General features: G+C 41.4%; 1 protein-coding gene across 4 annotated transcripts in view; it reads right to left on the bottom strand.

Annotated features, from left to right (window-relative positions):
• SUFU (SUFU negative regulator of hedgehog signaling) overlaps positions 1–22,208 on the bottom strand; it is a 98,770-nt gene that overhangs the window by 60,817 nt on the left and 15,745 nt on the right. For all 4 annotated transcript variants that reach the window (XM_064663170.1, XM_064663171.1, XM_064663168.1 and 1 more), the window contains exon 3: positions 7,938–8,074. In XM_064663170.1, coding sequence (XP_064519240.1) covers positions 7,938–8,074 — 137 coding nt within the window. The remainder of the gene's footprint in view (positions 1–7,937; positions 8,075–22,208) is intronic.

The raw sequence follows: 22,208 nt of genomic DNA, 5'->3' as shown, positions 1-22,208 counted from the left end.
AGCCAACCATTCTGCACACCAGCAACCGGTTTGTTTTATCAGCCAGCACATTATTTGGTACTGGTCACAGCACGTACGTCCCAGCTGGAAACGAGGGGATGTGACAAGGCTGGCTTAGGAGACGAGGGGAGGGATGGGAAGCACTGGGGAGATGGGCTCACAGGCAGCAGTATGAGGAGAAGGGGATTTGTTGCAGCAGTGCAGGACACAGAGGGGCTAGTGCACAAAGACACAAGGACTAGGCTTGATCCGAGCTGCTGCTCACAGAACAGCTTGTTTTATGGGAAACATCTAAGAGGAATTAGGCTAAAACCCAACCAATTTCTCATGGACCACTGAATAACTATCAGATGATGAGAGCTTTTGGCCATGACAAACTTGGGTTAAATTGGAACCAGTGACTTAATGTTTCCATACCCCTTTGCAGAATAAGGGCATGCAGCCTGCACACTCGGGTGAGTCCTGTTCACCTACGGCAATTTACTGCGCTACAGTTTCAGTGTTTGCGGAGCAGAATTCACTACGCAACAGGTTCTGCTGAAATGAAATTGATGTTGATTTATACTTTGTAGAGCTAAAAAATGCAGTTAATCCCCCCCCCTTGTTTTTAATCTAAAATCCTGGAATACTACGGAGGAGCCAGGGCCAGCTCTACACTGGAAACGGGTCAATATTACAAACAGATGATAGAAAAAATATATATATTTTACAGAGCCATAGCAACCAGAAGAGAATAATAAATCAGCCTGGGGTTGGGGAAAAAAAAGATAAAGGCACAGTCAGGGAAAAATATATATGAATTACTGGGAGATTTTATTTGGCTTTAGTCATCCTACTGGGAAGAAATAAACACTGTTTTACAAACAAGCTAGACAAGCTTCATTTGTATTCAAGGAAGCAAGAAGTTTGTTTTGGGTTTGGAGTTTGGTTGTTTTGGTTTATTTTTTTCCTTTTTACACACAGAAATTGGCCTGTGTCAAGAATATTTGAAAACATGTTGGCAAAGAAAGAGTCACTGAGGCTATTACACTGAAGCTTTTGGACTCCAGAAGATCTGAAGATGAGGCCTAGTGGTTACGGCAGGGCAGCAGGTGTCAAGTTATCTGCTGGCTTAATGGCTGCACGTCTGTGACCCCAGTCAAATCACTTAATCCCAATGAGCCCCATTTTCAGAGTAAAAGTTATTGTGCCTGTCAAACACAAAGTGCCTCTGTGGCTCAGACTAAACTAACTTGAATCAGATGAAAACTGCTGAATAAGAAGAGTGCACCTATACCTGCAGTCCTTACAACTTCTGAAATGACCCTTGTTTAAAAAAGAAGGGGGAAACTGCAGCATACAGAGATAGCATAATGGCCCCAAACTGATGCACTGGGACATCAAGCACGTGGGCAGGAACAGTGTGTGTGTGTGTGTGTGTGTGTGTTTGAGTGTGTGTGCTCCCTCAAACTGGACACAAGCTGTCATAAAATAATTTCTACCTAAAGAAAGTAAGAAATTACTAAGGAAAGCTAGATGTACCCCATTTTGGGCTTGCTTTTGAGCCTGGAGGCCGGAGGCTTATGCAGCTGTGCTGCCTCAAGGCACTTGCAGGCGTCAGAACCATCCTCCTTTCCAGCTTTGGGAAATTGGCCCACAGACTTGAATCGTGACAGAGGATAGAAGCTCATGGATACTAAGTCCCTACAGGTTTCACAGAAATAACTAAAGAATAAGAGAATATATTTCATTGCTTATACTCTGAAAAGGGAAATCCTCACCATGACAGTGCAGAGGTGTCTGCAGGGAAAAAAACTCCACATAACAAAGCAGCTACAGTTAGATCACTGTTTTGACATGTTGTTATCAACATGTATAACTCACTATGTACCTACTGGAATTGGTTGTCCAATCCACTTTTCAAAAGTAATAAGTTTTCTAAGAAATAATTAATGTAATTTTCTCCTGAAGTAATCAGCTGAAATCTACATTAAATTGCCACTGTTGAACTTAACATCTTGCATGCTTATTTTCTTTGCCTGTACATTTGGTTACTACTGTTTTGCAACCCCCAAGACACAAACAGCTTCCTACTACTGATTAGTCAAAGATTAAATACTAAAATTCAACTTTTAAATTAGTTGAGACATCAAACTCACATTTAAATATCTTTCAGTGCACTAGTAATCAGGAGACTATGAAAAAAGATAAATTATATATTTATGGAAACAGAAAATTCTATTTAGAAGACCTAGTCATTCAAGATGTAATTATAATATAATGGAGACTTAAGAAGTCTCCTACTTTGCCCTCACCTAAAGAAGGATCAGCTCTTCCTGACAAATATCCACGAAGAATAGTTTGACTTGTTCTCAAAGGTATGCAGCAGTAGGGAATCTGCAACTATTCAGTGCTTCACTGCACTTGCCATTCGAAAGTTTTCCTAATGACAAACTTTAGGCCTATTTTACAGAAATTTTTGTATTGATAAGTCTCTCCTATCCCCAGTAGGGGATTACTTTATTTATTACTTTGTTCCTTACAGCAACCTTTTGCATGTTTGAAGACTGTTCTCTCATCTTCCTTCCATCTTCTCTTCCCTAGACTAAACAAACATAACTCTTTTGATCATTCCTCCACAGGTCATATTTTCTAGACCTCTGGATCATTCTTACTGGTCTCCTCCAGGCTCTCTCCAATTGGGATGCATCTGACTCGAAGCCTTTCACCTAAAATGAGATATACTGGTCTCCCTTTCTCTTGCAGTGCCATCTATCACATGCCATACACAGAACATTTCTATTTGTACATCAGAATAATTTCACTTCTATCTCTCAGTGTGAAGAGGATGTTGGTTTAGGTATAGCTTATTGGTGATAGTAACTCCAAATAGTTTTCCTCTCCTTTCAGATCTGCTGCCTTTCCCCAGCTGATTTCACTGGATTACTTCTGTCAGGACAGGACCTCACACCTGTTGCACCTCCCTGCCCTTCCTGCACATCGGTACTTTGGACTGTTTCTGTAGGTTGTTGGAATTCAGGCTGTTCTGAATTCCAGCCCTCTGTGCCATAGTGCTTTGCTGTGTCTGCAGATTTCATCAGGATACTCTGCATTTCATCATCCTGGTCAATACCAAACTGCATGAGCTCTACAAGAGATTTTAGAGGAGTCCAAACTCTACACAGCTTTTGTGGTTGATGACTACACATTGCCAATTACTCGGTCTAAATATTCAACCAGTATTGTATCCATCTTCTTTACCTTTTATGAAGATCACATTTCCTCAGCTCACTCACATACTTGTTAGAAAGGACAATTAAAAAAATCTCACTACTAACAAGGTAACCAACATTCACTGCTTCCCATGGTGCCTGGTACTTTGTCACAATTAATTTTTTCTGATTTAATCTTGATAAATCCATGCTGGAACAACCTTTTTTTAATTTTTTTTTGCATTTTGAGGGTTTGTTTTTGTTGTGGTTGTTTTTGTTTTTTTGGGGTTTTTTTCCAGTATATTGCTCTCAGGACACATATCAGTCAGGCCCTTGAAAACAATCTAAATTTACCTTAGAGAGAAAAAAAAGGGCAGATTTTAATTTCAGAAAAACACAAACCATAGTCTCTCTATAGTGAGCAAGTATTGTAATACTGCAGTACATAAAGAGTTAAGCTCTGGATAAGCTTTCTTCAGGCAAAGCGTTCCTTCTTTTTCATTTGAATTGAAGTATAAATTTGTTCTACCATGAGATATTTCGAGTATAGCCACGAACCATGACAAGCTAAGGTCATTGAATTGTGCAGTTTCATTTTCAAGGTTTGAGGGTTTGGAGTTTTTTTAAAACTAAAAATAACAGAGTTGGAATTTGTGGTCATGGTCAAACGGTGATAAAATTAAGAACAGATAAAGCCACAAATAAAACTTTTTGAGACTTTCAAGCTTGGTTTTGTTGAAGGAGGGTAAGTAGTGCCCTTTAATCAAAAGCACAAAGCATCAAGTGCTTGTTACAGTGAACAGAGAAGCCAAGGCTCAAAGAGGTTTGAAATTCAATGCAAAAGACTGCTTTTCTAAAGCACAGCCACAGCGCAGGAGAGAGAGAAACAAAGGAATGCAACATTCATTTGCCTGAAAGTGTTTGTTACAAAAATACACCTTTTGCAATGAGACATACTTTGCAACTGCAATACACAGGAATAATATTTAGGACAGCAGTAGCTGCTAGATGAGTATTCAACTCAGTCGTCACCACCTGAAAACGCTCAGGCTCAGCAGGAGTATAACTATACCTTACTCTCCCCCAGCTTCAACTGGACTCAGCAAAGTGCCTCTCTGATAACTAAAAAGTTGGCTTTTATCAAGAGATAAGAATTTAGCTCTTAGCATAGCTTTCAGAGTAAACAATCTTTTGACATGCGAAAGTGCTTGGAGCCTATCCAAAAAGTTTCTGCCGGTTTTATTCTTTTTCTTACTTCTTGTTCAGAGTGGATTCATAAGCATTTGTTGTTTCAGTTCATCAAATGTTTTTAAGGCTACTTTGGAGTATTAAAGAGACTCCACAGATATTTTTTTTAAACAACCAAAGAGGACAACGTTAAGGTACATACACCAGAGTCAAACAACGCTTGTCACTGTTGCATTTGACAAATGCTTTAAGTGGTACAGTCAGAAAGAACTTGAGCAAAAAGAAACCTTTCATCACGTAAAACAATGCTGTCGTGCCACAGCCTGCCTAGTGCCCAATGAGCTTCAGAAGAGCCAACCTTTCAAATGCTTCAGAGTTTTAAAGTTTTGACGTCTAATCAGAGAAGTCCCGTTAAAAAAAAAAAACCAAGGAAAAAAGATGACGGCAGAAGCTCACTTGGCTTTTCAGAGTGAGAATGTCAAATTAAGGGAAATCCTATTAGGCCAAAAAAACCAAACCAGTAGCATTGCTGAGGAATAGGTGCCTGGTTACCCAGGAGTGATGCAAGGGAGAACATGGGAACTGCTCTGGAGATTGCCAGCCTCAGAGGTGACAGCTTGTGGAGGTAAAGCAAAACAAAGTGGGGCACAATATATGTAGCAGAAGGATTCAGCACTCTGAAGAGCAATGGAGTGAGAGTGCTTTGACTAAATTAGAAGCTTACTGCATCTAGCTGTGGTCAACTGGTATGGCCCTGAGAGATCAAGAAGAAACATGATAAAGTATGCCCTATTACAAGTCTTAGTTTTAAATGCACCATCTTGTCAGGATTAACCTTGATGTCTTTAGAAGATTTGAGTCTGAGAAGGTTTTTATTCAAAAGAGACATATGATATCCAATTTGTACTGAAATAAAACTAGAGCTTGTTCACTTGTTGCAACAGCACATAGATTCCCTTTTTACAAGGCAAGGAATGGTTGGTAACACTTGGTGATAGCACAAAGCTGCTTGCTTAAGGGCATAAAGCACTATGGAAAAAAAAAATCCAATACTTCTGTAATATTTTAAGAAGCCTCTGCAGGTCTCTTGTCCAGCCTGCCTATTTGAAGTGGAGCCATCACCAATGCTAGATCAGGGCCAACTTGGCTCTTTTGAACCAAGTTCCGAACATTTTCGGAAACAGAGATTCAGCATCTCTCTTATAAACCATTGCCTGTCCTTTCCAACTCTCCTTGTGCATGAATTTTCCCTGAAGCCCTTCCAGGGCCTCCCACACTGCAATTCAGAGCTGTAGTCCCTTGATGTATTATTTAGGGCTTGACCCCACAATCTTGTAACTACTCTCCCAACAGCTGTAGGCTCTGATTAGATCACCCTGGCCTTCTCTTCCCAGGCTAAACCGACCCTGCTCCCCCAGCTCTCCTCATAGCTTATGTGCCCTCGGACCCTGATCACCTTGGACTACCTCCAGTTTTTCAGTATCTCTTAAACTGGAAGGCCCAAACCAGAACACAGTATTTTAAGTGAGGCCTCCCCAGTGCCATGCCAAAGAGTTAATAACTTCCCTTAATCTGTTGCTCATGCTCTTCCTAAGGTAACCCAGCACGTGGTTTGCCCATTGTCCAATGAGTGTAGTGTTGGCTCATACCCCATTTCATAGTAAAAGAAAAAAGTCAATTTATGATTCATACACTCTTGTTTTTCATAATGCAAATTGAGAGCTAAACACCCAGAGGCTAGAATCCGTTAGCGTGTATTGGAGCAGTGCCTTTAAAGAGTCATGGTGGATAGAAAGTCAAAACCAGCATGGATAAGCAGTGGATAACACTGGAGGGCCTGAGAAGTTCACGCCAGATTGATATGTATGGACACAACCACTCTTTTCAGTCTAAAAACAGTTCTTTGGCTTTGAGGTCAAAAAGGTGGGACTGCATTAGGGCAGGAATCAAACAAGGGAAGTCTCTGCCTCAAATGCCAGCTTAGTCACCAAGAAGTTTGCCCTAAAGTACCTTACCAAATCCTGTTTCACTCTGCAGACCTTCTCTCACCCACGAAAAGACAGAGACAAACAAGCAACTGCTATAGAGAGGCTGCTTAGTGGGTGAATAGAAGGCATGGAAACTACTCTATCAAAGAGACAGTTATGAGAACCTACCATGGACTAGAAAATTTAAAAGCCTCCAAAAGGGGTCTTAATGTAAGATAACATGAAACATGTATGTTATTTTATATCTAAAAGGGAGACTTTAGACACAGATGTTTTCTTTGGACTCTGCAATCATTGCACAGAAAATGTGGGTATGAATTCATCGCTGCATGGTCAGTATCAAAGAGCTATTGTACAATACAATTTAGGCAGGAATGGGAACCTCAAACAATGGCAAAAATAATGACAGTCACATGGATTCAGATGCTTAACAGTAGCAAAAATCAAGACAGAAAGGTGAGCCAAATTTTGGATGGCAAATGGGGAAGACAGCTACACAGCAAAGGTTACAAAAAGACAAGCAATTGTCTGTGCTGGCACTGGTCTACGTCAGTCAATATTTAGAAAAATACCCCAGAAGAGTTGCCACTGCCTCAGAGATTTGTCACAGATGTTAGCTGAGCAATCCTGTTCTTATCCAGACCTTTTTCCTTCGAGAGTCAGCCAGCTGACTGAAAACCAGTGACAGAATCAGAAGTTACTGAGCAATTTATTAACTAGTAGAGCAGGTACCAAATGTTAGAAATTCAATAATCATTGACTTAGAAGGTACTTTACCTGCAAAGGACCTCAAACTAGGTTAAAAAATGTTCTTCAAATGTTTTCATTCAGATCTTGTGATGCTGCAAAGTGCCTTTTAAGTACATTAGGAACTTAGCCATTCCACGAGTCTTCATGTGCTAACACTGAAACTAACATTCAGTCTACTGATATAAATGAAACCCTGAAAGAACAGTGCAAGAGGGTCATTTGTAGGCACCTTGGTTCCCAGTTTTCTGGCAAGTCTCTATCTGCATTAATGATTCACAATTGTTAATTCCTTGGCCCTCTCAGCCTTAGCATCCCTTAGGACTTTTACATTTTCACATCTCAAGAGCTCTGTGTTTACATACATTGCTACTCCTCAACTGCAGGAACCATTGGAAGAGATTTGGTTGTGAAGGAGCTGCAATGTTTTTGGAAGTTATAACCCTTCTGCTGAGAAGTGAGACTTTATCAGATGGCTGCTCCTGAGCCATTCAGGATAAGCAAATGTGCTTTTCTTGCTGAGAGATGAATCCAACTATGCAGAAAAGAAACAAAGAGTCACTGGGCAGAATTCCTATAATTACTGGCTGTTCTGTACCTTCAGCTTTTCAGTACTTGGGACTTGCAGTTACCTGAACAGCAGTGCGTTCTGTCCCAGCAAGCTGGGCTGATGGAAGGAACACATTCTTTTGGGTTCCCACACAAAGACAATTCTTAAGATTTGATTGGGTGCCGATGAGAAAAGCGTCACACGGTGTAACAGATGTGCCCCTTCAGAACCAGAGCAGGAAAAAGCGAGGCCGTGTATCGAACCCTGTGGTACCTGACTGGAAGACGTATCTGGCCAAGCCCTGCATCAGCTCTGCTGGCCACGTGGGCGGCGCCGACTCCCCTGTTTCTCTCTTCAGTCGAAATGTCAGCTCAAATCCGAAACCACTTGGTCCGTCTGTTCCCGTAAACCTGGAGGGAACGAAAAGAAAAAGTCACAACATACTTCTTGTAACCAGAGCAGGCTTTAAGCTTAGGACCGTGGAAAAAGGATGAGTGTTCTCCTCATAGAAAAGATAAATTTAGAACTTCTCTTTCAGCCTACTTTGGCTCAAATGGCATAACATGGTTAGATTAGCTAAGGCAATACAATTTCAAAGATAACTATCAGAGTAGTGTTTTCAGTTAGAATAATGCAGCCTTGGAACCATGACTTCTTTCCTGGGACTGGTGGGATTTTCAGCAACCTGAATTTGTTTTTGAAACATCATTGTAAGTTTTGCACTGATAGCTAAATGGGAACACCGAAGAAAGTGCATAACAGAAAATAATGTTATTCCACCCTTGTGAATTCAAATTTCTATGCATTGAGAAGTGGCATGCAACTGAAGTACTGGGTAGAAGGTTTCTGGGTTGAAACAGCTGAACATTCTGATGAACAACACACAATTTCTATGTTGCGGATGGTCAACAGGGGAGGGAGAAACAAGGAGATGCAGGCAGAAAGTTAATAAACTCTCCCACAATGCACTAATTCCTAAATCCCCAGCAGCTAAAAAATGCCACATTTGCCTGTGGAAAATAAGAAACCTCATGGAAAAATATATAAGCTTGCAAACTTGAAAGCAAGTTGGGAACATCTATGTGATTCCTACCACTGTCATTTCATCCCTCGCTCATTTGCTGTAACTGTTCCACAAAGGCAGAGGAAAGAAGGAAGGATTTACACTGAGCATAAAGACACCTTACAGAAGCTTTCATAAACTAGTATCATTCTGCAAGTTGAAATCTCCAACACCTGCAGCCACTGGCAAATTCTCTGGAGAAAGTTTGCAAATGTCTTGGATGCTCCTACCTTGCTGGCACATATGAAAGATACGATGCATAAAGGTTTAATAACACTGTACTACTTCTAAAAGCAGACAAACAGAGCAGTCTGGAAAGTAACAAAAGCACTTTCCATTTGAAAAACACAGCTCACCAGCAGTGCAGTGACCAGCTGCAAGTGTTGGAAGGACTGTTCCAGTAATACGGGTTTGAAGCAGAAATGATTTACAATGACAAGGACGAGTCTTAAAACTGATCAGACTTAAGCATCGATGCAAATCCACCATGCAAAGTAACTCTGAGGATTCTCCAAGGAAAGTGTGATTGTAGTTGACTACCAAATGTTGTAATTAAAGTAGCTGAGAAAGAAACCCTAGGACAGAACTAGACTATGGGACAGCCCAAAATGGTAACAACAGTAATTACAATTACAATGCATCTCAGACGATCTGAGATAGAGCATATGCAGGAAGGAAACCTCAAAATTAGTATTTTTTATCTGCATGTGGCCCCAGGTACAAAACCTGAAAGCTGCAACACAGCATTAAGTTTCTGTGTTAAGAGATCTGAATATTCCACATAGTTTGCTTTATGCTGAACCCTCCTGTTTTGAGTGAAAGCTTCTTTTTTTTTCAAATGCTAAGGAAAAAAAATTTGGAAAAAAAATCCGTGATTGAAAACAGTGAAGTATTAAAAGTCATTCTGACATCTGCAATAGAGGAGTAAACAATATAGCAAATATTAGTAAAACAATATACAAGCATGCCCATTTTTATTTCTCTCAACATTATCCTCAACAAAGAATTTGAGAATTAATACTACAGAAGCAAATTCTCTATGAACAGGGCAGAAAACCCATTTCAGAATGCTCAGCTGGTACATATAAAACCTCTTTTAGGAAAGAAATACACCTTCAAGCAACAATCATTACATTTGGTTCTCAAACAAAGCAAGAGATTATTGAGTAACCAGCCATCCAGGAATCTGGATGTGCAGTGAATCCTGTGTCCTGCAATCATGGAGGTCTACCAAACAGACTGATACAGTACAGTGACAGCCTCACCAATGCAAAGTTGTACTTTGTACATCCAAGCACTCCTCTAGTATTTTATTAGTTTCACATATCAGCTAGCAAAGGAAAAATACAAATATTTCTTAAAGGGAGAAACAAAAACTCTTCAAAGTGGATAATTTTCAAGGATTGATTCCAGGAAAAACCAGAAACTGAAACACATTATGAATGGGTCATTTTTAAGAAAGATCAAAGTCAACAAAAAGCCTTCAAGCGGATCTTTCACAGTTAAATTTTTTGGAAAGTAAGATGGCTCCCTATTGAATTTCCTCCTTTCAAGGCATGTTCTGAAACAACACAGCTTTACTTCTAATATGCAAGGAGCTAGAATTTAGTGGGCTTTTTTTTAAACTTCTTGGATCTCTGCTTCTCAAAAGTAAGACCATGCATGCTCTATATTGATCCCTATGAAAGTTACTGATTAACAGAAGTGTTCAGGTGAGTATCCATCAAAGCAACATTTAGGAGAACATTGCTGCTCAGCAACATACCAGTAGTCACAAAGCGGTAAAACTGACAGGCGATGTCACTTACATCGATTTGTTCATACAGTAGTGAAAGTCTCTAAAACAGAGAACTACTAAATAGAATAAAAGATAAGGAAACAAGCACTAAGTTACTTCTCTTCTAAGATTTTAAAAAATTCCTGAAGAATCCATATGTATCTTCCAAAGAAAACTCAGAATATACAGCAGCATCAGTATACAATGCTTATAATTTTCAAATTCTTAAATTACCAGTTAAATATTAGAAAAATCCTATTTGCACATAAGATTTAAAGATTAGATTTAAAATGTTTTTGAATAGTTAATGGTCACAGTTTGCTGAAAATACACAGCTTTGTTACAGGGAAAATTTTAATGCATGCAATTCACTTGCTCTATGCAGCTGTTCTGAAGTAACAGTCTATAAAGTAAAAGTCTTTGATCTGTTTAATTTTAGGTTAGTAATCTGGTTTTGAGGAAATTGTGACACATGGCTTTAAAAACTTGTGATTATTTTGGTAACTTTTTGTGTCTAATTTAGACGAGTCTTTCAGAGGAAGAAATATTAATATTCAGAATGTAATTAGGACAGTAATTTTCAGCTAGTATTTTTTCCAAAGCTTTTGCTTTTATCCTCCAAAAAGGTCTTGTATTTGACAGTAAATTGAATGTAGTTTCAACAGCTGCCATGACATTTCTGTCACTGAACAGTGGACCATAATCCAGGATCAGAGCTCCTGGCCGAGGTTAGGAGGATGCACCTGAGAATGGAGGCAGACACGAGCTTCAGGAGCTACACAAACCTGGTAACCTTGCCACATGCTTCTGACCCTTGGTCTAATGAAAATCACCGAGAAGTATCCAGTAGCCAAGTTATGCAGCTTGGCTTCTCTTATGGAAGTCCTTTTCACTCGGATGCAAGTGCTTACACTAGCCCTAACTCCAAAATTTGCCAGTGTAAGGATGCATGTCTCCTGGTGGAGAGGCAAGTAATAGGCACAGCCATCAAATGCATGGAAAATGATTTTGCCCACTTAGAAGCCCAAGATCTCCGGATACATGTGCCAGTGGAAGACAGAGCAAATGGCTTATTATCCTTCACAAGGACAAAGAGGCTCCTCCCTCATATTCCATGTGGAAACACTGGAATCTCATGCCAGCCTCCTCCTTGCAGAGTATGCTGCTTGAGAATTATCTTAGGGGGATGACAAGGAACTGGATGATAAAAGGACCACACCTTGCAGGCTTGTATGTGTTCAAACTCATGCTTCTTCCCACAAGTTCCAAATTTCCCTCAAACTTCCAGAAAACTTCCAGAGAAGTCAAACACCTTCAGCCAGCCACAGTGAAGGAACAAGCTAAAAAAACCAAACAAGAATTCCAGAAGAGAAAGACCAAACAAGCCTCATTTCCACAAAAAACTGAGTAGAGAGGTGAGGATAACCCATAGATGGAAGAAGTCCTGCTAAACCACACGGAAGCTGTTACCTCTTCCTCCACTGACCTTCCCAAGTTCACTGCTACCTGTACCTGTTCTAACTTGCTCCCTTCCACAGCCAGCAAAGTGTCCACAGCAGGTCAGTCTAACCCCAACTCTTGTGTCAGCTGCAGAGGCAACACACTTTGATTACACACTTTGTGATGTACAGCAGCAAGATTCTGGCATTATTTTGGGTTGGTTTCTCTGCAAGCTAGGGAGACGAGGGTGGGATTTTTTGGTCACAGTTAGGTTTTTGGGGGTTTTTTTGTTGTTGTTGTTTTGGTGGGATGGTGGTTTTCTTTGTTTGTTTTTGTGATTTTGTTTGTTTGTTTAATCTGAAGGTAACTGATTCAGACTAAAGCCAATTTAGATCAAAGGCTTTGGAGCTCAGTTCAGCATCTCAACACTGAAGTGCTTTGCAGGTCATTTCTTCAGCAAAACTATTACAATGTAGCAGTCCAAAAGCACCTCAGTTTTACAGCAAGATGATGATCTGAGGGCGTGCAGGAAGGAAACCTCAAAATTAGTACTTTGTATCTGTGCTGGCCCCAGCTTCACAAGCTGAAACACAGCATTAACTTTCTGCACTAACAGATCTGAATATTTCAAATAGTTTTACGTCCTGGTTCTGGTGAACCCTGCAGTTTTGAGTGAAAGTTTCTTGTAAACACTTCTAAAATGCTAAGAAGGAAAAAAAAAATAAATCCATATATTGCCCCAAGACTAAAGATGCTAACTATAGAGTCAGCATGGGTCATATTGTGCCCACCACTGCTTTGCCCCCTCCAACACAAGGACACATCACCTTTATAGGCAACCCAATTGCAAAGCAACCAGCTAAGTTTTCACAAAAATAAACACTGATGGAGAAATTCTTGGCTTGCTGCATGGCCACTGGCACATATCAGATAGTTTTATATTATGACTACAGCGGTAATGGAAGGCTCTGGTATCTGCCAAGTCAAATCCAACCCTATATTTAATATTAAAACCTTATTTTGTCGCATGAACAAAAATAAACCTTTTGAAAGCCAAGGTCATATATTACATGCCATTCTTTGGGTTAAAACTCCCTTTATCTGTTCAGCAAATCAGCTCAGCAGAACAAACCACGCTACAACACTGCTCATACGCTGGAGGAGTCTGGCTTGTTCCTTTAATGAGGTAAGAGTTTCACTGATCATGATATTTAGTTCCAGCAAAAGAATCCAAAGAAATAGAGGCCCCTTTATTTACAGAGCCGTGCAGCCGGGCCCCCCGAGCCCCCCGCCACCCTGTGCTCTGCCAGGCCTCTCCTGAAGCCACACACAGAGAACTGAAAAGCTGCTCCCCTCTGCAGCAGAGTACCCAGGGTGTTTTTCACATCAAATAACCCAGCTTAAGAGGATCAAAAGCCAAAGTAGCCCTTTGCTTTAAAAGCAGCTCTGAAAACCAGAGGCTTTTCAGTTTAAATCAAAGCTATTTGCCAAAGCATTTTCATTCTCACTTCTGCAAGGAAGGAGAGAAGGTTTGCCTCACTGCAGTGCAAATGGCTGTATTTCTGCAATTCTGTTTCTGAAAGCTACACAGCTCTGGACAAGGAACAGAGTGTTTATTTTTTAGATGTTTATTTTTTTGAGTTTAAGAGTATGTGTATATAAATATATTAGGTGAACCCATCCCGAAAATGGGAGTTTAGGTAGGGAAATGCTGGCCCTTCACTGTGATTATTTCAGCCAGGGAACAACAAGAAAGCCCTTTCAGGGTGTTTGGGGATGGTTAGGACTGCACTTTCAGAAGTCTTAGCTGCACTCCCAGCGGCTCCAGGGAGATAAGCCAGGTCTCTTCTGGGAAGTGAGGGGAGGCTCACAGTACTCTGGACTGACTTGTCCCAGCTTCAGTTTTCGGCTCCATCACCACTACTTTCGTGAAGCCACTTAAGATGCCTTTTGCTTCAACTCCCTAATTGCATGTCCCTACATCTTCTACAGAGACAAAGCTCTGCTGCTGGTGAGCTGCTCCAATACCATTTTGAAGGCTGCAGAAATCACTACATGCTGTAGTATCACTACATTCCTAAGCCTGATATCAGGAAGAGCTGCTGTTATTTCCATCAAGTAAGCAGTTTTAATTCTATCCCCAATACACATCCCACCCCTCAAAAAAACCCCAACACAGCAATTGCCAATCCACAGCTTTCAGTACTCCAGACCAGCCTATTAGGACCTTTTAGAAGTTTGAGACACTGGTCAAACCAAGCTGAGGGGCAGTATCCACACTCTGCTTGACAACACCAAAGCGCTTCAGAGCCCAACCCTCAATAGTGTAAGACTGCAGAGCCAGTACCCATTCCAGATTTTTCTATTAGCTAGCAAAGAGACTACTATTAGCAACACAGAGGACTGGCATAACAAAAAGCATCAGAGTACCCACTGACTGACTTCACAGGTCCTCACTGAGAGAAATCAAGAGAATCACTTCCCTTTCACTGCCCACATCTGCTTACAAACAAGCAACACAAAGGGTGACCTCCTCTTTAAAACCCAAGAAGAAGCCTCCAGCAGGCTGTTACAGCCACTGAACCATACACTTTAGTTTTTCCATCTCCTAGGAAGGACATCGGGCAAGAGCTGTTGTGCCTCGAACAAGATAATGCACAGTCGGTCTTCAGAATTCAAGCTCCAGGTGCATTACACAATATCTACCCACGATGAGCTAATGACTCTCAGATTCCAGAGCTTCAGAGGGAAAAAAAAATAGGGGGGACTCTACCTAGCGCTTCCAGCATCTTGCCTAACAGGAAACAGTTGTTTTTAGTGCAGCTGTCAAACAGTATAAAACTCTCATCCGAGAACCCCGGCGGCAAGCTGGGAGGCTCCTGTGAAGCAATTTCATAAGAAAACGGTCACAGCAGCCCCCTAACATAAAAGATTTAAAAAGTATCCAGAAAAGTTATTTCAATCAAAACCTACCTGCTTACTCACATATTCTCCTGGATTGTTTCCTGGCATTCAAAAAAGCATCACTTCACATAAAGACATTTGAGAGAAGCAGGGGTGGTTATCTGGATGTCAGATGGTTATCTCTTCACAGTGCTCAACAGGAAATTCCATGAGCTCTTGCCACCCCAAACTTGTGCACACGATCTTACTGGGCTCCTTTCTAGCTCGATTTAAGAAAAATCAAGCACAAGCAGGGCAAATACAACTATAATAGGAACCCATGTTCAAAGATTTCTCTTCATATAAAATCAAGGTTAGAAAGCAAGTGACATAGTGCTCAGAGATGTCAGTCCATGGCAGCTGCTGCTTAGAGCTTTCTCTTGCAGTACCTCATATCAAATGTGTAAGCCATCAACCAAATGGAAAACTCTTCTAGAAACAGCAAGTTAAATTGTTTTTAGAGATTTATTCCAACATCTAAATCCAAACATATGCAGAGGCACTCACTCTGCAGTTATTTGGTGATGGGTTTCTCAGTTTTCTGAAATGCTCATCTAGGATCCACTTAGAAAGCTCACATTGAGATCGATCTGAGTAAAATTTGTGAATTGATTTGTGCTGGCCAGTATGAAAATAGAGCTGTGATTCACTGACCTACCATTCAGAGAGTGAAGGGCTATTACAAGGCAGAGGGGAAGAGGAGACAAGTTACAGTTTCACTCACATATACACAACACAGATTTCAAAGATTTTACTATTCAGCTTCTTCAAAACTCATCTGGTGACAATCTTGCCCCTGAAGCCTGCAGACTCATAGTTTAGATTTTGTTTTTACAAAATCATTTCTGTAAATAACAAATGTTGACACGACAGATAAATTGATTTTTCCTCTAAACCTTCATACTACAGAGTCAAGTTAACCTTATTCCTAACTCTGTAGACATAACTGTCTTATGTAATGTCACTAGATAGTGATCAAACTCTGGAATAGGATCCAGTGATGCAATCCAGGGAAGTCAGCCCTCTGAGAAAGCATCAGTTGGAAACTTTCAGAGGTCCCTTCCAACCCAAGTGATCCTATGAAGCATCACAGCCAAGAACACAGGGATGAACTTTTACTACTGGTACCCTGTATCCAGAACTGAGCTGGCAGGACCCACAGCTGGTAATTCTCAAACACTTAAGTTAAACTCGTTTTGAGAGCAGTGGTTACTGTATTCAGCTTCTGCCCAGCTACATGGGAAACAGCTCCTGAACTACACTATCTTCAGCCTAGGATGTTAAAGTAAACCACCATCAGTTTTCTGGTCACTTTAATGTGTTGGGCTGCAAGTTAAGGCAGTTTAGGGGTTGCTTCTTTGAGGTTGCTGCTTGCTGTCCCTGTCATGAAAGCAGTAGCATTTGGAAGGAGGACAGGATCATGTTTAGCTGCTGGAGGTTAATTCGTTTGAGCTCTAGAGGCTTGGAAGCATTATTGTCTCACTCTGGAGAGTGCCAACACACAGTCACACACATAGAGATAGTGCAGGTAGAACAAGAAGAAAAGGCTGCAAAGGCCCTATTGGTGCCAAAAGGATCAATCTGCTTCATTACTAACTCAGGAAACTTCAGATGACTCTTAAAGTGCTAAAATAGCACCCATGCAAGCTAAGTCTGAATCTCTTGTCTGCTACAAAGTTCTCATCCTCCTCAACAAGTTACTCAGGAATTTGATTTTCAGATGTAAATAATGATACTTCCTTGCTTCAAAGAGCAATGTGACACACTCACCATATAGGAAATGCTTATATACTCCACTTATCAAGGTCACAAAAACTGGGAAATTAACTCCACATTCTGCACAGCATGGACAAATGAACAAGGGAAATAACTAAAACAACAAAATACGAAACAGGAGGTTGCATGGGATGTGTCACTCCCCACTCCAGCAAAAGATGTTCACATGAGAGCAGTTTACATTTTATTTTCTTGATTTTATGGTGCATGGATGAGCTATACCAGTAGGTGATGGTTTACTCTCCCATTACAGTCATAGCTAAACTGAGAAGATCAAACCATTTCACCCTCATGATTACCAAAATAACTTATTAAAAATAAATAAATCTATGTGAAATTAAGTAACTAGAGTACTGATCATGTGTTTCAGCTCAAGGGCTCACACATTTCTCCACAGAGCCACCAATACGGTTTCCCACCTCATGGCCAGCAGAACCAGTCCCAACCCAGCCCAGGTGTCCCTGAGAGCAGTTTCTGAACCACCACAACCAGCACCACAAGTGAGGCTGTGCTTCTTGGCAAAGAAAGTGCAAACAGTCTCACTGCAATGGTCTGGGGAAGTTCCGGCAGAGCTGCATCATCTTAATGCCCACTGAAAGGATCTGGAAAGAAAAGGCTAGGAGTACAATAAGGATTTACTATTGCATTCACAGAACAAGGGCCAGGGCACCAGTGAAATACAAAACTTATAAAGATCTGTACTTTAACATTTTACTTAAGCTCTCTATGCTGCACCTCAGAACTACTCATCCTTCATTTCTACATGGTCCAGCAGAACAGTGCTCACGTTTGGCCTGAGCTGAAGGTGATTCTGCAAACAAAGCACACAGTCACTGCACGACACAGTGCACTAGGGAACACAACCTTTCATCTGCACATGGATCTTGTTTCATATAGGAACTGAATCCTCAGCTCTGATACACAGGGAATGGTAATGCACCTCCACAACTTCACCTAAGGGCTCAGCTGCAACCTCACCAGGCAAGAGAACATAAGCAAAGGGCCAGTTTGAGCCTGTGTGGCTGGGAAGGACAGCACTGCTGTCTGTGCTTGGTGAGCAGCTGGGAGAAGGGCACCAACTTTCCTTGCAGTGTCTGCTGGCTCCTTCCTAGCTCCTGCTGTGGAAAGTTCTGCAGCTGCCGGGAGGAACCATTCGCATAACAAAAGCGGCTTTCAAAAGCAGTATGGGAGAGTGGGAAGAACAAGAGAAAAACCCAAAGCCAGAAACTACAGTGACAGATAGAGTTATTTTTTTTCAGCATTGCCTAAAGGTCTCAAGTGAGGATCAGGGCTCCATTATGTTACATAGAATATAAACACTGGTGTCACCCATTACTTTCCTGCTGGCTAAAGAACATGTTAAGAAAAATCACACAAGAAAAAACTTTAGCATACCCTTGAGTACATTTTTAGAACTCGCATATAATTCATTCTCCACTGCGCAATAAATGAGCTTGAGGCATAAAAGGCATTTAGGAGCTTTAGAAGCCTGAAATCCAACAGATTTTAAGGAGGCTGTGGGCACAAGTATTGTTGATGAAAACCTGGCAATGTGTGCCTGCAGCCCAGAAAGTCAAGTATGCCCTGGGTTGCACCACAGGAAGTGTGGCCAGCAGGTTGAGGGAGGTGATTCTGCCCCTCTGCTCTTACAAGATCCCAGCTGGAGTGCTGCTTTGGGTCTCCCATCATAAGAAGAAAATGGACTTGTTGGAGTGAGTCCTGAGGAGGGCCATGAAGATGCTCAGAGGGCTGGAAACATGCTGAGAGAGTTGGACCTGCTCAGCCTGGAGAAAAGGCTCCAGGGAAACCTTAGAGCACCTTCCTAAAAGGGCTACAAGAGAACTGGGGAGGGACTTTTGACAGGGGCATGTAGTGATGTGACAAGAGGGAATGGCTTTAAACTGATAGAGGGTAGGTTTAGATTAGATATTAGGAGGAAATTCTTTACTGTGAGGCTGGTGAGGCACCGGCACAGGTTGCCCAGGGAAGTTATGGTTGTCCTGTCCCTGGAATTGTTCAAGGTCAGGTTGGATAGGACTTTGAGCAACCTGGTCTAGTGGAAGGTGTCCCTGCCCATGGCAGAGGAGTTGGAACTAGATGATCTTTTAAGGTCCCTTCCAACCCAAACTATTCTATGATTTTCTGATCATGATGGATCTGGAATTTAATCCCTGATCTTTCACTTCATTAGCTATAGAAATCAAGACAATACTGCCTTACCTGAGGAGCTGTTACATAGTCTCATTTCATTGCAAAGGGTACACTCAAAAATATACTGATGAGCACCATGAGAGATCTTAATCAATTAAACAGGCAACGAAAGGCCCTTGGAGCTTATGCTGTAATTGCAGGGAAAAGAAAGCACCAGATTGCTGGTTAAAGACTCCCAAAAGGGAAACACGAGACAGCTGCAATGAAAAGTCTACTCTAGATACTTTCTTTTTCAATCGGCCTTTAAATGTTAAGCTTCTCCTGTAAGACTATCTTTCCTTTAAAGCATTTGAAACTTCCAGAGGTAGGCTGATATTTTTGTTCTATAGAAATAAACACTTGGCTTGTGAACATCACACAAACTCCTCTTGTTGTAAGACAAAATCCAAAAGGATAAAATAGGTCTTTGCTTCTTAAAAATCAAACAAAAGAGGAAAGAAATCATCATTCCCCACCTTCCTTTCAGTGGCTCCAGGCTTACCCCTAAAGATTCTAATAGTGGCAGAATAGTGTTGCCTCTCAGCCAAACCACTTCAGTTATGGAAATTGCAAAATAGCTCAGCTTGTCTTTCAAACAGGAATAAAGCTGGGAGAGAGATGTCAGGTTACAGCATATTTCAGTACTGCTTTTTAGTGCAGTAAGCAGAAACACGCTCCTCACGTTCCTGACCACTTTAGGAGGAATAATCAGCCCAGTAAAACACAGAGTTCAGCGTACAGCTCATCACAGCCACTCTGCTACAGAAAATCCCTCATCTATCTCTGAACACTAAATTCTTTGCTTTTCTGCTTAATGTTACTCTTCTGGGTAAAAAGGAATTCAAGGCCCAGAGACATGTTATTTTTGCGTAATAAGGTTATACATATGGATTCAACTTAGCTAGGAAATGTCAACTTAAGGCTTGTCTTCATGAGGAAATTTACTGTAACTAGTCTACCAGTATAATTATATTGCCGTAGTTCTACTGGTAAAATTCCCCTGTTGAGCCTTATTCATAACAACAGCTGCCTTTATGGTTTATTTTTGTCGACTATGCCAAAAAGGGCCCCTGCTCCAGAAAGGCCACAACAATTCACAGGGGAGGAGGGGAAGGAGCTGTGCCAGTGCAACTGGAGAGGTAGAAAGAATAGCAGTATAGAAGTGGCAGTATATCTATATACTAATGAATTATTTGCTACAAAAAACCCCCAAACCCTATCAGAAAACTATACTGTACATCAGATATCATTGCAGGTAAGGTATGTGCCAGTTTCATGATGCATTTTACAGTTTTGGTAAAGGCCCCTGAGCCAGACCGTGCTCTGCATCAGTCCCTCCGTGCACATCCTTTTGTTCTCGCCTTGTCCCCAGATGCTGCAGTGCATTTCCCAGAAACCTACTCTTTCCTCTCACTCCAGCAGCCCAGCAACTGCCCAGAGCCCCTTGGACAGAGCACTGACCATCCAAAATAAATGGGTGCTAAAGACCAGCCCCTCTAGTTTACAGTTTACAGGGACCAAGGATAGCTGGAAAGCAAAGAGCACTCTTTGCATAAAGGATTTTAAAACAATTGCCCTTCGCTTAGGCAGTGCAAGAATGCTGAGCTAGACAAAACAATGAGCCATCTGTGCACCCTTCCCTCATTCCCTTGTCTCTATCCTCCGAGCTTAAATCAGAGCTCCCCAAGAATGGCTGGGTCCCCCTTCACCTCCGCCCACCCTGTTTACAGCCTGCAAAAAAAGCCAGTTTTTTGGCCTCTTTTTTTTCTTCCTTTTTGTTCTTAAGAGCCCTTGCAAAATCTTCCTTTAAACCTCAGCCCTTTGTCAGGTGGTATCCCATCTACCCAGCTTTGTCAAGTGATCAAAAAATGCCTCCCACCAGCGATCCACTCCTTGTTTACCAACCCTGGAGGCAGAGTGGCACTCAGGAGCCCTAGTCACCCCTTTGTCCAAGGAAGGGAATACCATCTGAATGGGAGACCACCAAGATTTGCAGCCCTCTTTTGTTAGCCTGGTGTCACTGCCTATTGGGCCTCGATTCAAAATTGAGATGACAGTAGAGAGGCAGGGGAGTTAGGGAATCGCTATGGAGTTTCCAGCTTAGAAGAGAGAAACACCAGTAGCTTAAATATCAAATAACATTGGCAACTTTATTACCAATTATTTGTTGCTACCAATTGTAACCATTGTCTCATCAAGTAACATGTACTATTCTAGTACTAGTCCAGAAGGCATGTTCCCACCACTAAATCTGGGTTGAGGAAAAAAAAAGGGGATTAATAACATTCAGCTCTACCTCTTCAAACATCCACTTTGTTTGTACCCCTATTCCAGGGAGCAAATCGATTAAAAAAGTCAACTATCCTTTGATCTGGCAGCTGGTATGGCCACACAGCTCAAAAATGCTTTTACCTTCATGTCCCACTGAAAAAAAAAAATCTTTTAATTCTTAATTTTTAGAACATCCTAAACAGATCTTTATCTCATAAAGCAATCTTTCACCAGAAGACCCAATTTTGATCCTCCCCAGTTACTACTCCTCCTGGTAGGCTGAACTTGATGGGAGAGCAGAGTTTGAAAGCTCTCCCACATCATCCAGCACTAACCCAGTTGGGAGGTGAGAGTAAAGAAGCTCTGTCTCAGATCAACTCTCCTTCCATGTGCCAAGATCATAAATGTGGAAGTTCTGCTGGCCAAAAAAAAAAAAAAAAAAAAAAAAAAAAATCATCCAGTTTGAGCACTATGTCCCTTCCCCTGCATGGCAGCGAGAGGCTCATCTTACTGGGATGTACAGGCAGATGCACTATTAAACAGGAAGTGGGGCTTGCCTTCAGTAATGCTCAGTTGTAAACCTACTTCCAATTTTTTTCCCCATTTTCTTTGATTGAAAGCAGTCCTTCTTGTAAATGCTAAATGAATTTCCTTCAATGCTTCAAAAAAACATTCCAAATCCAGCACAGTCCAAGCATAGTCTCATCCCACAACCTGTGCAGGCAAACACAGATAGACCTCAGCACGAAGAGCGCTGCTCTCCGTAGGTGGCCCACATCTTTCATTTCATTAAGGGTACTAACTACCGCCAACAAATGACATTTGGAAGCCAAGTGTGCAGTGCCTGGGAGGAGGAAAAAATATTTCCCTTTGGTGACCGTAGCTTCAAGGGAGGTCTGCCTCCAGCAGTCAAACACAAGGCTTAGAGGGTTCTGGTGTATTGCAAAGTCATTCAAGGGACACCCTCAGTGGGGCACCTAAACAGGCATAATGCTTGGTTTAACTGGGTTTTTTTGCCTGGGAAATAGAGAATTAAACTTTACAAGATCACATTTGTGCATATGCTTCTTTAAAATGTCTCCAT

The sequence above is a fragment of the Pseudopipra pipra genome, chromosome 8, assembly GCF_036250125.1.
Source record: "Pseudopipra pipra isolate bDixPip1 chromosome 8, bDixPip1.hap1, whole genome shotgun sequence".
NCBI lineage: Eukaryota > Metazoa > Chordata > Aves > Passeriformes > Pipridae > Pseudopipra > Pseudopipra pipra.
The sequence above is the reverse complement of the archived record's forward strand: the minus strand, read 5'-3'. Positions and strand labels throughout refer to the sequence as shown.